Raw genomic sequence first — 16,639 nt, forward strand, 5'->3', positions numbered from 1 at the left:
GAACATGAACATGTCAAGAAAAACCATGTCAAGACATATCATCGTCTCATTTGTTTACATCACAAAAGCCTGACAGTTTAACTAGGGCGTTTAGATTTTTGATGTGTATGGTATTTCAGTTTCAATGACTGCCGACTTTATTTTCCTGTACTTAAATGTGACAGTTGGAGACAAAGAGAAGAGGTTTTACAAGAGTAACCTATGCTGGTTCAACCAGTCAGACATGATCAACCATAGATTAAGGTTTATGATTTTTTTTTTAAAATTATGTGTACATATACTTCAGACTGTGTTTGCCTTGTGAACATATGTTGCAGGGGGAAAACGCATATATAGGATTAATAGGACACAAATATGCATACACAAGTAACTGTATAAATGTCTATTGTGAACATTGCTTCAGCTAAAGAAGTGTCATCTGCATGCACACAAATGCAACTCTTCTAGTGTGTGGATCGTTGCTCATCTATACACGTGGGCACATGCTGCTTCACTTTGTTTAATGATGACATATTTACCTGAAAGTAATACGTATATTCAGTAATGTGTTTTTTTTAAGAGTACATAAGCAGTCATAAAAGTGTTTCAGACAAGATTGACAGTGAATGAGAGAAGCTAGCTTTACAGACCTAGTGTGTGTTTGTGATTTATGTACATCACCTGGGGTGTGTGCATGCATACTTGAGTTGTAGTGTTGTAGAGTCCCAGCGAGCTAGCCCAGGCGTTAGAGAGAGGGACTTCCTGCTTCTTCTTGGCAAGCGCGACTAGGACGAGTGGACGAAGACGAAAAAGCGTGGCATAAAACTCTCAGCCCGAACTCCGCTTGTGGTGAGTTAGTAAGGACTGATTCTATTGGCTGGGAATACAACATGAGACAAAAGATGGACCCAGACCAAACCTGTCCAAAACCCTCAAGCGACGACTCCATTCCACCTGGTTGAAAACCTTCTCTTCATCTAGACACAGGGTGGAACAAAAATAACACATAATGTCCATCTAATGTCTAATAGTAAAGAAAGGGAATGGATTTGGGATGAAGCTCGTCTGATCGGTGTGAATAATGGATTCTATACACTCATTTGACCTTTTTGCATGCGTTTTCATGAGTAACTTAAAATCTAAGCTGACCATGGAAATTAGATGGTATGACAAAGGATCAGTCAATGTACAACCAAATCTGGATTCAAATTGGTTTATTTCCTAAAAGCATAAAGAAATACAAATGAGGAAGCAGTGGTGGTGACGGTGATGAGAGTTTGCCCTGTGTAATCAGTAGATCGCTGGTTCGATTCCCAGTTTGCTCGTTCTCAGGCAAAACTGTTCATCACCTTTGGGCCGATGGCGCAAAATTTCCCTTCAGTCAGAACGCCGGAGAGCAGCTGTAGCTACAAAGCAGCAGCTCACCAGTGTATGAATGAGCCTTTAGAGATTTCAATTGGAGAAATAAAGGGCATTACAAATAAAAATGATTATTATTATTAGAGTACATTCAGCAAGTCAAGTACAGTTAAAAAAAAAGACATAACCTATTTTTCTTCACTATATTACCTTAAATCAGATCAAATGTTCCTGTTTTAGGCCAGTTCAAATTAGGACAATCTTTTTACTAAATATCAAAATAATGAGAAGAGAGAAATTTACATGCCAGAAGATTACTATGCTGATTAACAATTTCAGACAAGCCTGATGTTGCCATGGCCTTTTAAGGCACAGCAGTGGGTCTATTTTTAGGCCTCAAATGCTGCTTGGGCCCAGAAGTCTGGAGTGTTGAAGGCGCCACGTTTATCTGTTTAAACCATTATAGGCAAGCATTAGAGTGTCCAACTATCATACAGTAGAGTTTGGTTTTTACCAAAACGGGTGTGTTGTGGTTGAAAATGTGGTAAGGAATTCCAAATTGTTTTAAAAAGGCAATTTGACGAAAGATATGCAAATGTTTGAATTTAAATAAAGTAAAAATTCTCTAAAAATTCCCTCTGGTTATCGTGGCATTTAGAACGTAGAAACAACATTGATAATCCCTACTCGCCTGAACCAGGACAGGTTTTGTCTGATCTACTGTTACACCATAAAAACATCACCTTCAACTTGAAAATCATGACAAATACCACCACCACTGACACAGCCTAAATGTAAAATAACTTCTTACACCGTAAAAATAAATACCAGCACCAAATCCTTTCTCAGATCTGTTCTGATGTTGTAGAATCACTTATAAACATTGTTTGTCCTTTACCATCATCCTTTAAAGAATACACAGTGCTTTGTGTGACCACTTAAAACGTTAATCATTATTGCGACTGCCTTAACCGAGAAGAAGGCAAGGCAGTTTTCTAATTAATGTTGTGCAGATATTTCATTAGCAAAGACCAGACCACATCAACATGCACTTTATATTGTAATAACATAAAAGGAATGAAGATAAGTGTTTTTTTTAAATGGTTTTTTAAAAGTTGGGTTTAATCATTGGAGTCTGTTGATAAGTAATGTATCGGCTGACTCAACCAAATTCTGCAGACTGAATAAAACTGGATAGGATGGACTTGGTACGATGGAGTAACTGGATTTGTGAAATGGAACTTTTTTTTGTTTTTTGTTGTCGATTTCCAGTTGCACACTTACATGCTTTGTATTGCTGCCATGTGATTGGCTCATTTATTATATGGACTTGAGCAAAGGTGCCTTAAAGGAGGACTGTTGCGTGTAAATGAGATGTCATGCCTCCATTTTTCTTGAATATGTGAAACTATGATTTGCACGGTTGGTGGGGAGAGAGGAAAAGGAGGCCTGAGGTGAGAATAAATGTACTATATGAGGGATTGGAGTGCGATGAAATGCAGTTGATGTGTGGCATTGCTTTAAAACATTAAAATATCTAAATCATTTATACATGGGGTGATGGTTTAGAATACTCATACATTCAATGAGTAAGAAAATAACATAAAAAAATCCCAGAAGGTTAATTTCCGTTAGGAAGATAACTTCCATTAGGCTTCATGGAAATTCCACTTTGGCTTAATACATGCAATTAATCATTTTACTTTGGTTTAAACCAAGAAATCTGCAGCATTTCCTTCACATTCCCTCCTTCCAAATCTATAAAATGGAACAATAATTCAATAGGCCATAATTTGATGAGTCTGTTTCCTGGATGGGAGGGACCCGTTGCAGAAACTGGTCCCAGTCTGGACTGTGAAGAGGTAACTGGGTCTGGAAGTGGTTCCAGAACCTGAAGGCCAAAATGAAACCGCAAAAAAAAAAAAGAAAAAAAAAAAAGGAGCTTTATGGGTTTAGAAGAAATAAAAGCTTTAAAATGCAAATATGTACATTTTTTCCCTGTGTGATAATACTTGTGGTGGTAGGTGTCGGGATCTCGGCTGATGCGGTTCTGAAAGCCGATGTACAGGTCGTCCCAGAGGCCGCCGTGCAGAACCACGTACCTCATCACGCCGATTCTGTTTTTAATCTTAAAGTTAAACACAGAAAAACTTTAGGCTGTTCCTGCCAGTCATACAAAACATGATTGACAAAATATACATCTCCTTTGAAGCCTTGCAACAGTGAAATTTAATACCTTCAATATGTCTATGAGTGGATATGTATATGAGAAAAAGCCTTTTTTAGCAACAGGCACAGAGTTAATATTATCTTAGCTGCAGTAGACATTGTTCAGACCAATCAAACATTGAAGAATCGCCAAGGAATTCCAGCAGGACTAATAACTAAATTGCAGCACTCACTGATTAACATTACATTCTGTGCAAGTGACCAATCACACAGAGACCCAACAAGCTAGGTGAGGAATGAGCAGGTCATCAATTTACATCTGACTTAGTCTGTGCAAGTCCAGTTGCCTTCAATTTAAGCCTGAGGTATCAGATCTTACTTAAAGGACAGCTTTGTGCGATTTGGTATGAATGATCATATGAGGGGTTCCTCAAGGTTCTATTTTCGGGCCACTTTTAGTCAACATCAGTATTATTTCACTAACTTATTACAGAGCGCAGCAACATCAATTATTCCATCATCTATTGCCTACTGTTTGTGTTCCTATGAGGTCATTGAGTCCGTCTGCCCAAAATATTGGGTGAATGGGTCAGAAACTCTTCTAGGCAAATGCAGAAGATGCTAGGTTAGAAATCGTCACTTCAATCAGTTATGAAAAGTTTTTGTTTACATCTTCACGCTACAAAACTGCAGCTGATGCGAAACAGACACAGATGTAAACAATCTTTATTTCTCTCAGAAATAAAAGCAGCCAGAGAACCGGGAGTGCGGTCTATTTTCCTTGGCGCTGATTGGCCGTACCACCAAGAGCAGAGACAAGGAAGTCTGTAGATGTTAGCTTCTGGAGTAGTGTGAACATCTACTATTACAATAGGCAGACACAGTTTCAAATGATTTTAGTTGTCCGTGGGCAGTTGCCTTACCCATGCATATTTTGAGTTCTAAAAATATGTTCAGCTCCTTTTTGCTGCTTCGCACACAAGAGGAGCTTACCTCAATGTAGGAGTGCTCTCTGTCCGGTCTTGTGGAAGGAAATGACAAATCCAAAAAGTCCACCAGGTAGTCATAGCCATTACTCACTGGTTTAAAGCCGTCATCTGTTTCAATCATCTAAATGAAAGTAAAATGTCAGTTTAAAATATTTTAAGTTTGGATATCAAAGGGATCAAGAGTAAAGGCACCATCTCTCACAACAAAATATATAGAAGAAAAATCAAGCAATCCAGCAGCCACAGGATAAAAAAAAGATTGAGGAAGAGCCAAGAGTTTCTGTGACAGTTTTTTGAAGAAGATTGGAGGTGAATCCTTCTGGTCAAATAATATTTACCCGCACCACCAGGTTGTAGTTTTGAAAGCCTGCCCAGCTGTAATAAAACTGGATCCAGCTCTCATGCTTAAATATCTCACTGCTGATGGCGCTGTTGAGCTCATCCACATACAAGTCAAACTCCCAGCTGTCCTTGTAGATTTTGGCATTGGCTGGAGGTTCAGTAATGGCCTCACTGGAATTGATCACAGCAAAGGAAGCAGTGAAGGAAAACATAGAACTATGAAGACTTGAGATGTAGTGGTTTTAACCATTCTTTGTTTTCACATCTTAGTGTTGACATTTCTCACTGGGTACTATCTCCTTTTCACAAACAGTCAAAAATAATTTTAGGATGTGAAACTTCTCAGACATACCCAAAGACTATCTTAAATAGATGCAAGGTTTCCCCCCCTGCCCCTCCCAAAAAACTTTCTAAGCCCAGTGAATGACTGCACTAGGGCAGTCATTCATCTGGAGTCCTGTCGTATTTTTGAGTTGAATGTTTAAAGTTGACAGGAAATTTGAAAGTATCACTTGATAATTATCTTGTCAAAAGATTGGAAGATTAATACCTGGACACCAACTATAAAGTCTTAAAAAATGCAAACATTTAAAAAGACTTTAAAAAATAAGCTATGCTAAGCCTGGTGGGAGCACAAGGAAGGCCTGGTGGCCCGCCAGGCTTATATTGCACTGGGGAAACCCTGAAACGTGACACGTAAAGGCTACTGGCTGAAAAATAAATGAGGTCGAATACAAATGTATGAACTGTACTTTTCAGATTTCAACTTCACAACTACACGCGAGTAATTTTGCACTCTATATGACACCTCACGTGAACTACTTTGATCTGACCTATTTGCAGATGTATGTACTATCTTAAGTTGACATTTGAAGCTTATCTTAAGCACCCTCAGCCAATCGATGAGAGAGCATTTCCACTCTTGATATTGTTTTTAGAAAGGTTACGGTAAAGTCACTCTACCATTACCTGAAAGTTAATCATTTATGCTTGTTCTCAACTTCTAGAGAACAAGCATCTTCACGCTACAAAACTGCAGCTGCACAACATGAAAACACATGCCCAGAACCTGCAATGCAGGTTCTAGGCCAGAGGTTGGCCTCGAGGGCCGGTCTCCTGCAACTTTTAGATGCATCTCTTCTTCAACACACCTGAGTCAAATAATGAGGTCATTAGCAGGACTCTGGAAAATTTGACTGCACTTAAGAGGTGATTCAGCTGTTGGATTCAAGTGTGTTGGACCAGGGAGACATCTAAGAGTTGCAGGACACCGGCCCTCGAGGACCTGGATTGCCCACCCCTGTTCTAGGCGTAATGCAATGCAGGTTCTGGGCGCAACTGCATTACACAAATCAACTTTGCGTCATGGTCCACCTTCTTGTGGGGTCTTTCAGTGCGAGGCCGAGGTCCAGCACAGCGCCAGGTTTGGGAGTCCACGTCTTGGTGTCTGGTGAAAGCTGATTGATGAGTGCGTTGAGGTCCTCTGCTCTGTTTTTGATGTTTGTATCCTTGAGGTACCTTCACCCATTTAGAAGAGAGAGAGAAAAAAACATATTGGAAGGTCAAAGTGTACAACAAACTGTTCATACATTACTGTTTATGTACCATGGCTTGGTTTGTCTATACTGTTCATTATCTTTGAGATAGTGCTTATCGAGCTGCATCTGCTGTGACATCAGGACAGTAGAATGTTATTAGGTCCTCTCATTCGACCCCAGTGCATCAATCATTGGTGCAACTCCTCCCCAACGCCGCTGTGTAAACTCAACTTGTCTGATGGATGAGCTTCCACAAAATATCCAGCGAAGGGACAGTAGATTCTCGGCTGCAGGGATTTGACCAACGTGGCTTTGTAGTTCAGTAACTTCTTCCTTTCGTTCTTGATGAACTCTGCCTTCCACGAGTCTGAGAATGAGGAAGCATCACCATTGGTACAATGTCAGTGTTGTGCACAACAAAAAAATTTTTGGCTTTGTGATTTGTTTTGTTGGGGAGTTAAAGGTGGCTAATAACAAAACAATCACCACTCCGGACTCCGTTTAGATCTGCTTTATTTTGGACCAACGTTGGAGGGTTCTGCTGCACTACACAAATCGGATATTCTCACAGAAACCCTGGACTCTCGCAGAGAGCAGCGCGTATTTATATTCAAATCTGTCAGTGTGTGTGTGGCGTTCTTAACCAGTCCAGTTCCTTCTTTGGTTGATGCAAATCTCTTGACTCACGTTTTGCTGAAGCAATAAAAGAGTTTCCTGGAATTGTTCACAGCTGGGACCTTACATTTGGCTAGATGGGCGTTTACAACAACTTGGTGATCGTTGTTCCACAGCTCTCCAAATCTGAATTCATTCCTTACTTTTAGATCAGAATGATGCATTACATTTGACACTACATTTCCTTTTGATAACAGCATACCTTAGTGCAACATAATGTTGTTTGGCAACTATTAACATAATTTTATTTCTCTATTGTTTCACATTTTGGTGATTCGTGCCATTGCTGTAACATCCCTTTGTTCTGCGAAAGGTGTTCCCCAAGGTTCACTGTTAGTCCCACTGTGCTTTCCATTCTCCTACTTGAGTCTTTATCAATAAAATTTCTGTGTAAAAACATTTTGTTGCCAGGAACAAAATGGTTTTGAGTGACCATTGTTCACTCAAACTTTAATGTGGGCAAAAACATTTTGCTTGTCCATCCATTGAAACAACATTACCAACAGTGATGGTCTGAACCAGATCAATCTCATACACTGCAGCAAAGAATTGCCTTTTGGCATAAACACAGTCTGTTGATGGTGTTTGGCTTTCTTTCATTTTTTTTACTATATTTTATAGTAAAAGAAAAGAACCAACTATATTTTCTGGGCAGCACTGTACAGTGTTCAGCTCACCGCTGTATTTCCCTCCGTGAAATGTCATGGGGAATCCAGACGCACCACCCGCAAAATCACTCATCATCAGATCCACTTTTTCTGGTAGTCTGCCCCCATTTGGCCTGGTGCAGTCCACTGTGTTCAGGATTATGTGACCTGCAAAAAAACGTAATACACTTTAAAAGAAAAAAAATTGTCAGATGGTGTTTTACAAAGGCAAAATCTTTGGTACCCTTATAGTCAACAATGATGCAGGTATCCATTTCAGGATGGACACCGTCCATCAGAATCATAAACCTCAGGTTATCGTCAATCTGTAAAAGCAAAAGCACAACAAAAGCAGATCAGCAATGACTAATCAAAACGATCAACTATCTTTTCTGGTAAAAACTGATTTTGATAAGCAGTGTATATATATATATAAAAAAAAAAACCACACACACAAAAAACTTACATTTTGCCAGACACCAAAAGGAGTGACTCTGATATTGGTCAGCTTGACCTTGCTTTCTTCCAAATTCCTGTTGTATTAAAGCAAATAAAGGGGGGTAAATGTATGCTGAATGAAGAAGTTTTTGTAATAATTTTCAATCTACATAATTTTTCCATTTTATTTTTTAGTAATCTCAAAAAAATGTGATAAATATGAGATTAATTCTGGTGAAATATTTAATTACGAAAGCTCTAGTTATTTAGATTTTTAATCAAGTCCCACCAGCAGCTAAAATTACTATATTTTGTTCTTAAAACGTCATTCAACTTGGATGTATTTTGATGATTTTTTGCAAAGAACTGTTATTAACATATTTTGTATCGCCCATAGACCTATCCCAACCTGGTCAAGGAAGCATAATAAATCACCTTTAGCATATCTCTTTGTGTTGAGGTCATAGGTCAATAAATGAAACTACATCGTTATCATTTTACTAACCAGAAAACTGGTCTGGATGTGTCACCAACATATATGGGAACGTCTGGCCTCCGTTCTGACAACACCTTCAGAGTGGGATAACTGGAAGAGAAGCAGAATAGATTTGGTCGAACCAAAATTTAGACGCTTATTGTTCTTGTTCACTTGATATTAATGGTCAAAATCACTGACTACCATCAGTATAATTTGCCATTGTTACTAAAAGTATAAGTATATAACAACTACTTTACATGAAACACTAATGACTCTAGTGGAGTGGCCGCCCAAAATGCTATTGAAACGTTGTGCTCTTCTGTTGAAGATGAACTGGTTTCCTCTAATCTTTGCATTTCTTCAGTGAACTATACAACTCTCGCACAGCAGCACAGAACTTCAGATGGAGTGAAAAGATTTTATTTGTGGGTGACAAAGTCTTGTAAACATTGAGGAAAAACTTCTAAATTTCTCCGCTCTCTCAATTGTCACTCGGTTGATAAAAATGTCAAACAAAACATTGTTGCGTAACAAAAACCATCACTGGGGAAACATTTGTCTTCAGGAGTCAAAAGGAAGTCAGTCATCAGAGCTGACTTGGGAGCTGATGTGGTTAGGTGTTGGGTAACGACGATAGTGGCAACAGTTCAACTAAAAGCAGGTTCATGTGTTCGAGTGGCCTAGTCAAAATCCAAACCAACTGGAAATTTGTTCAGAGATTCTTCTTATCCAACCTTCTGGAGCTTAAGCTTTTATTAGAAGAATTGGTGGCAATTTCAGTGTCTAGATATCCAGAGCTGTTTTTAAAATAAAAGGCAGTTCTGCAAAATAATAACTCCAGGAAGTGGCAAACTTTAAGATCTTAAACTTAAAGTTTAAGATCCCCCCCCCCCCCCAAAAAAAAAAAACTAAACTAAACTAATTGTTAACAAGTAGTGAAAACTACTAAGAGACAGTTTTAGTAGAACAACTTTAAGTGAAAAGCAACAATGTAACCAAGCTTTCATCACAAGTAGAACCTCATCAATCCAGAGACTTTTACTTAAAAACCGGAGTGTGCTGCAGCCAAATCAGCTTTTATTTCATTTATTAAACGAGCGAGTGCTCTGACAGAAAGTGACCCAAATCCTGTGTTTGTTCAATTGAGCCCAAAAGAATTTGAAAGCTGGATACTTTTTTTTTTATCACATCAAATGTTGAAAAAAAAAAATCTTCTTTAAATTTTGGGTCGATGCCAAACAAACCCAGACAAAAAAATTTGGACTACTTTGCTTGCTTGATTTCGGTTGTTTTGACACGATTCTGGTGGGGGAAAAGTTTAGACACCCCTGCTCTGATATATCTGGACATGGCAACAGGGAATGCTTCCAAAATTTCCAAAGTCTACCTGAGGTGGTCGGAGTGCAGGTGGCTGATGTAGATGAGATCTGCAGCACAGAGTCGGTCCAGGCAGTCTGCCGGCGGCTCGTGGAGAAGCCACCAGCCTCGAGCGAAGGCGGGACCCTTCAGCCAGGGGTCAAACAGGAAGTGCTTCTGTCCCAGCTGCAGCTCCATGCAGGCGTGGGTGAGGTATGTTATCTGGAAGGGAAGGTTACAGCATTTATTCCTCTAGGACTAGGTTTTTTTTGTTGTTTGTTTTCCCCCTCAAAGTGTAGAAAGACAAAGCTCCTACTTTCGCTTCTCCCTCCTGGAGCTCCAGAGGTTCTCTGGGCTCAGTCAGCCAGGGGTCGATGGGGCTCAGCTCAACCAGCTGCATCCCTCCATCATCCAACATTTCAACTTCTGCGAACGTAAAAAACAAAAGCCACTTTATTATAAGTTTTCTGCAAAACTTTTAATAAAAAATAATCTCAAACTGGCTGATTATCATTTTTTAAATGATTCAACAAATCTGTGAAGACTTGGACAACGATAAACAGGCAAAGGTGGGCAGTAGTGAAGTAAATTTACTTAACAGTTTTTGAGAATTTTTTTTTCTTTGAAACTCAATACTCCGCTACATTTCTCTTCCATTTTCCTCGTTTGTGTATTTTGTTTATTGTGTTCCACCGGCACGCAATAAAATTACAAACTACTCCCCCCATAAAGCAGGTGGCGATACGCAGCTTTGAACCAGTTTTGAGAGGAATCATTCTTGTCCTACTGGGTGTTGCCTTACAGATAGTGATGTGAATGAATAACGCTTGAAACTGCAAATTGTCTGAGCGTCACAATTCTAAGAACCATTCAGTACCAACGCCTATGCAAAGATCATGATTCAGCTGGTGTTTGCATGCGTCACTAAATTATAACTTTTCAATGTGACTGTCAATTCACAAGCAAGCCACTAATGACTTAATTACCGATGCAAATACAATGCTCATCTTACCGAGCTCATCCTGCAGGAAGCTGTCGGGCGGGTTCACATATTTCATCGATGACACGTTTAACTTCCAGTTATGCTTGGTGCATTTCACCGTCCTGTGAGAACAGCAGCTGGAATTATTAGTCTTGTCATCTCAACTCTGCTGTTTTATTCTGGAGAAATGGCCACACCTGCCGTCCAGGTCTTCTATGTCCTTGATGAACAGCCCTCCTTGGTGTTTGCACTGATTCTTGCAGGCTTTGAAGCCACCGCTGCTCTTGTAGATGATGTAACATCTCCCATCTTCTGGGTTTTTCTTGAAGCTCACTCCGTCTTTGAGCGAGTCCACCTCTTTAGCGTTCAAAGACAGCACCACCTTGGACGTTTGGGCGGCCATTTTCCTTAAAAACAAAAGAATTAATTTTATAGTCGAGGAGAAATTTGGATTCATTGTTCTCACTGATTAGCTTATGGCATAATTTGGGTAACAATGTTTATTTTTCGGTACTCATTTCTGAACACAAATTTCTTTATCTACCATTCACCCTATGAATACTCTGAGGTCAATTACATTTATTGTTAACTGACTATTTCTAGTTTTATATGTCATAGTTTTCTACATCAATAACATCAGTTTCCAAACCACTGATTCTCAGTCGGCTTTAGATCAGTGGTGTCCAAATGTTTTGCCCTGGTGGTCAAAACTCGCAAATTTAAGCTACTAAAAATGCAAAAAATTTGCTTTCTTGTGATTTTAGATCTACCTTCTCAATAATATATTTTTTTTTTCTGAAATTGGTACATGGTTAAAGATTCTAAGCACAAAAGAGGCGTTTGACTGTTGCCTTATTAATATCAAAACAGAATTTGGTGACAGATGGACCTCGTTTTTGACAGTTAGATGTGGAGCCAATGACAATACATGAAAGAACCAGTTCAAACCGGCTCTTTGTATTCTTCCATTTGTGGGGAGTGGCAATGAAGATACCAACACAAAAATGCAACCACAAATTCCTGGCTGTCAGACTATTTCAAGGATGGCAGTTTTACAAGAAATACAATCTTCCCAGACCGCCCATCAATGGACAAAAATCTCCGATTTGGACCTATCAATATATCAAGCAGGTAGCACTATGCACTTAATCCAATCAATATGTTCACATTCTTACTCTAAAGAGGGAACATTTCTGGAGAAACTGATCCTGATAATCAATAGTGCTAGTCATGAAGAGCTGCGGGAAGTCTGTTGACAACTACACGATGAATAATGGCCAATTTGTTGTGAACGTTTTTGTTATAAAGATGTTAAAATACACAACACTTACTTTGTCAATTATTATGCCAAGGTGCAGATAATAATTTCCATGAATATAAACAGTTGCTATATTAATAAATGTTACTGATTTGAAATGCTTGCATTAACTATGTCTAACTAGTCAACACTGTACAGCACAAGTGTATTTTTTCTGCAATTGGTACATACAGTTAGTGTATAACATGTTTTATATTATTAAGATTTCCATATTCAATTTAAGGTCAGAGTAGGTCTGACCTCCTGGCAGCATCACTAGTGATAAAAAACTGTCTCCTTAAATTCGATCTAAATATATAAGGAAGGGTGGATTTTACCTGCTTCGTCGTCTCTGCCTGATTTCAGTCTCGCTCTAGGAACGCAGTCTTATTCATCTGGAATATTTCAACAATCTTCTCCACGCCTTTGACAGACATGACAACCATCTAATTACCTGTACCTTTAAGTTTCTTTTTGAAACGTCATATCCACAGAGGTGTGCAGGATGTTTTTTTTGTTTCCATCCTCTTTATCTCCAGGGTCTGACCTACAGGTGCAGACTCTATAGCTGTGGCTCATTCAGGCAAATCAGCTACAGAGGCGTGGATAAATGAGAGGGTTGCCATTGTAACAATGAATATCTATATATATATATATAGTCGAACTCGCAGACATGTAGAGCTCACACACACGCAAAGACACACTTTGCTGCAGACGGCAGCCACATCCAACCCCCCCCCCGGGCCCCACACACACACACACACAGCAATTTGACAAAAAACTGTTGTCATTTTTGTTAAGACAAGAAGGTCGGGAAAGAAAGACAAACTAATAGTACAAGTTGAAAAACTGATTACAGTGGACATAAGAGTTGCTCAATCTTATTTGTTCTACACCTACTCATGATCATATCTCCTACTGAAGGGAGGAGATTAAACTGAGTGTGAAGAGGTTGGGTGGGAATGAAAAACTGTCTCTAGTGACAAAGCGCATTCACATCATAACCCTCTCCTCCATGTTTCTGGTTTTTCTTTTAATCCAGCCATTGTTTCATATAAACAGATCATATTCAGAATTCATGTAATGGTATGGGCAATTTATTCGTTTCTTCAGTTTAAAGCCTCATACATCACGTCACTGATTTTATACTTACTCTCCACTTGATGTCGCAGTAGAGCAAATATTGGCTGGTGAGTCAAACAGTGCATCATGAAGCTTCATCTCTGACATCACTACCAGAGACCTGACCATCAGACAAACGTTGGGAAGGGAAAAAAATCTCTGGAAAACTTCTTCCTCTACTGAGGGGAGCTTAAACAGCAGAGAGCGCAGGTGAACGAAGGGAAGTCACAGGTGAGCTGAATGAAAACTAGCTGCAGGAGGTCAGCATGAACATTACACAAAACGTTCGGACCGTAAATGAAACATTTATTGGATGTAAAAACATTTTACTTTGATCAATTCCAAACTGTTCAACAAAACATTACGGGAATATTCATTATGTTAAACACTGACTTTTCTTTTACGACTTTATTTGGCCAAACATTTCTTATTATAACTGAAAATCATGTATGATGTTACCTTATTGTTTATAGGAAGTCCATGCGCCTATCCTTCTTCATGAATATTTGTTGCTGTCTTTCATATTCCTTGCTTACATTTTTTAAAATTCCTGACTTCTTTAATTGTGATGATGGACAAGGAGGAAAATTATCTTGGGTCTGAAATTGCCTAAATGTGATGAATGCTAGAAGCAAATCCACATAGTTATCTAGTAAATCCTGAACCAATGAACCAGAGACGTGTTCTTCTGTGAGCTGGGTCATTGGCTCCATGTAGAGGCAAATGAAAGGTCCAGCATTTGATTTGTTAGGCGAATCAATATGTTCCATTTCCACCACTGGAAAACATATTTGAAGGTTTCCATCATGATATGAGCAAATGGTTACCTGAGTACCTGTTTTTATTTATTTAATTACCTCAAGGTTGTTTCAGCACGGTGTTCATTCAGTTATTTTAAACATTCCAGGAGAAAACTAGTGGGTCGAGAAATCTAGATGGAAATAATTTTGGAATTATTTTTCTGCTCTTTTTTTTTTTTCCATCTTTCATTTTAGCAGGGGTCGGGTGTGGACAGTTTTCAGAGCCCTTGCAGGCGTTCACAGGAAATAAGTAAGTATACAGGAAGAACATAGCAAAGACCCCAAGAGGAGAAAGTATCAGGCAAATATGACAATAATAACTTAGACTGATAACTTAGCAGCTTAAGTCACACATATGACCAAATATTTCTAACATACTCCATGTATGTTTTTGTGTTTTTTTTTTTTTTTAGCTAAGCAAAAAAGATGCTTGAGTAGCATCTTTTTGATACTCAAGCAGCAAAAAGATGTAAGGGTATGGCTATGTGGTTTCCTGACTAAAATGTGATCAGAAAACCATGTAAATCCTCTCTGTAAACAGAGTTTTATAGTTTCTTCCTGTTTGATGTTTTCTGTGCTGCTGCATTCACGTCATACGTTGAGCAACATCCTAACAGCTCGCTGCCGTACTGGAGCTATGGCAAGCTGTTTCAACATTTAATTGCCCAGGGAGGAGATAAAACCAAATATCTATAAATCATTTTTTCTCTAGTAAAAACTGTACATTTCTGATATGCACAATGAACATTTCAGCTGCCTCAAATATCATACTTCTACTAGAACATGCGGCATCACATTTTCAAACCATATGCTTTGAGTTAGCAGCAGCATCGCAAATACATTATTTTGCTGTACAACCTTAATCGTATTAAGAGAAGGGTTTAAGATGGCAGAAAAATACGAATACTGTTGATTCCTAAATGGAAACCCGTCAAAATGTCAAATATGTGGCAAACGTTTATTTAAGACCAGGGGCTCTAGGAAAGACGGTTCTTAAAACAAGACGAGGCCTTCGTGGTGATTTAAGTTGCTTTCCTGTGTGATGTTTTAATCAGGATTGCTGCTGGTTGCTCCGTTTAAGGCAGGAAATCACCTCTGTTAAGGTTCTGGGTTAATTTTGGGTTTGAGTGATGTTTTCCCACTAAACTGCAGATTTCTTCCTCTACTCAACGCTCCTGCTCCAGGCCAGCGAAGTCTAGTGTCACTGCTAAGCAGACTTTTAATTGATTTTAGCATATAAGAATAAACCGCTTCCCCTTTAGATTTAGGCATGAGCCGCTATTAGTTTGACTTTTTATACCACATAGCACCAGCTTGGTTTAACAAACGACATCTGATATTACAATGAAATTCATGATTTGAAACATTTCAGTGAGCCAAAAAAAAAGCATAGAAGGAAGTGATGTAAGAGTTCAGAGCAAACACTTTTATTTTTTCTTTGCAGCATTTTAAAACTGGATCCACATGGTTGTTACCGAGGTTACAAAGATCTATGCCCAGATTTGGGGCCAAAACATCACAAAGACTTTAGCGCTAACTTGATTACAGATTACCCATCCATTCATCAGGCAGACTTGTACTATATTTTTTCAAAAAAATTATTTAGCAGTTATAAACATCAGAGTATCATCAGCGTAATGACGGACGTTTGCTTAGGAAAAGCACACTAAGCAGCAGATTTTTTTTTTTTTTTAGATTAATCTAATTTAAAACAATAACTACTAACATGCTTATCTGGATGCAGTGGAAATATGATAAAATACTACTTTTGATGTTCTGTTTAATTTGTGGCAATCTTTCAAAAAGCGTCTTATCTCTAACTTCTGTGGTGATAGAAAAAATGCAAATGAAGTTGCTGAAATGTTGATGGTGTGACCATAATCTGATGTCAAGATAAATACATGCATGTATAACTAGTACTGGTTAGAAATCTTGAGTGTATATTTAGCAATATCTGTCACTACAGGAAGACTATGCTTCAAAATAACAGCTCCTTGAAGTACATTAAACTAGTGAGAAACATTTTTTTCACCAATTAAAATCATCCAGTTGTTGCCAGGAAGTGATAAAAGATATAACCAGTGTGAGGGGAAGAAAACAACTTCTGCAGCATATCTGTAAACTTACAGAGCTTTGCAAGATATAGTTCTTGATGTCATATTTTGTCATGTTAAAACACAAATCAGTGCATAGTTGTCAAGCGAAAGGGAAGAGATGCATGTTTTTTTTTACAAAAGCAAACTTTTTACAAACAAAACTGAAGTGTGGCATTCATTTGCCTTCCCATCCCTTCTCTCCCTCCTTTACCAGGACGTCCAAATTAGATTATATAACATTTACTTCCCCGTCAACCAGTGACACTGGAAGACTGAACTTGCTTTTTGTTTGCATTGTATGCTATGCTAACTTGACTATTTTTGACTGACACTCTGCTAGGTTTTCATTTTTGTTGTTCACGCCTGTCTTAA

At 38.6% G+C, this 16,639-nt stretch overlaps 1 protein-coding gene across 1 annotated transcript; it reads right to left on the minus strand.

Moving 5' to 3' along the window:
- Positions 1–1,178: 1,178 nt before the first annotated feature.
- Positions 1,179–12,688, minus strand: LOC102230600 (cytidine monophosphate-N-acetylneuraminic acid hydroxylase-like). The gene is made up of 15 exons (XM_023349766.1): positions 12,588–12,688; positions 11,150–11,359; positions 10,983–11,074; positions 10,287–10,396; positions 10,002–10,192; positions 8,642–8,722; positions 8,165–8,231; positions 7,943–8,024; positions 7,729–7,866; positions 6,608–6,743; positions 6,213–6,356; positions 4,835–5,009; positions 4,501–4,617; positions 3,351–3,466; positions 1,179–3,229 (listed from the first exon to the last, which is right to left on the minus strand). Exons 2-15 carry the CDS (start codon positions 11,353–11,355, stop codon positions 3,097–3,099), a joined length of 1,788 nt encoding a protein of 595 aa, XP_023205534.1. The 5' UTR covers positions 11,356–11,359; positions 12,588–12,688; the 3' UTR covers positions 1,179–3,096.
- Positions 12,689–16,639: the final 3,951 nt, after the last annotated feature.

Source organism: Xiphophorus maculatus, chromosome 17 (genome assembly GCF_002775205.1).
Source record: "Xiphophorus maculatus strain JP 163 A chromosome 17, X_maculatus-5.0-male, whole genome shotgun sequence".
Lineage (NCBI taxonomy): Eukaryota > Metazoa > Chordata > Actinopteri > Cyprinodontiformes > Poeciliidae > Xiphophorus > Xiphophorus maculatus.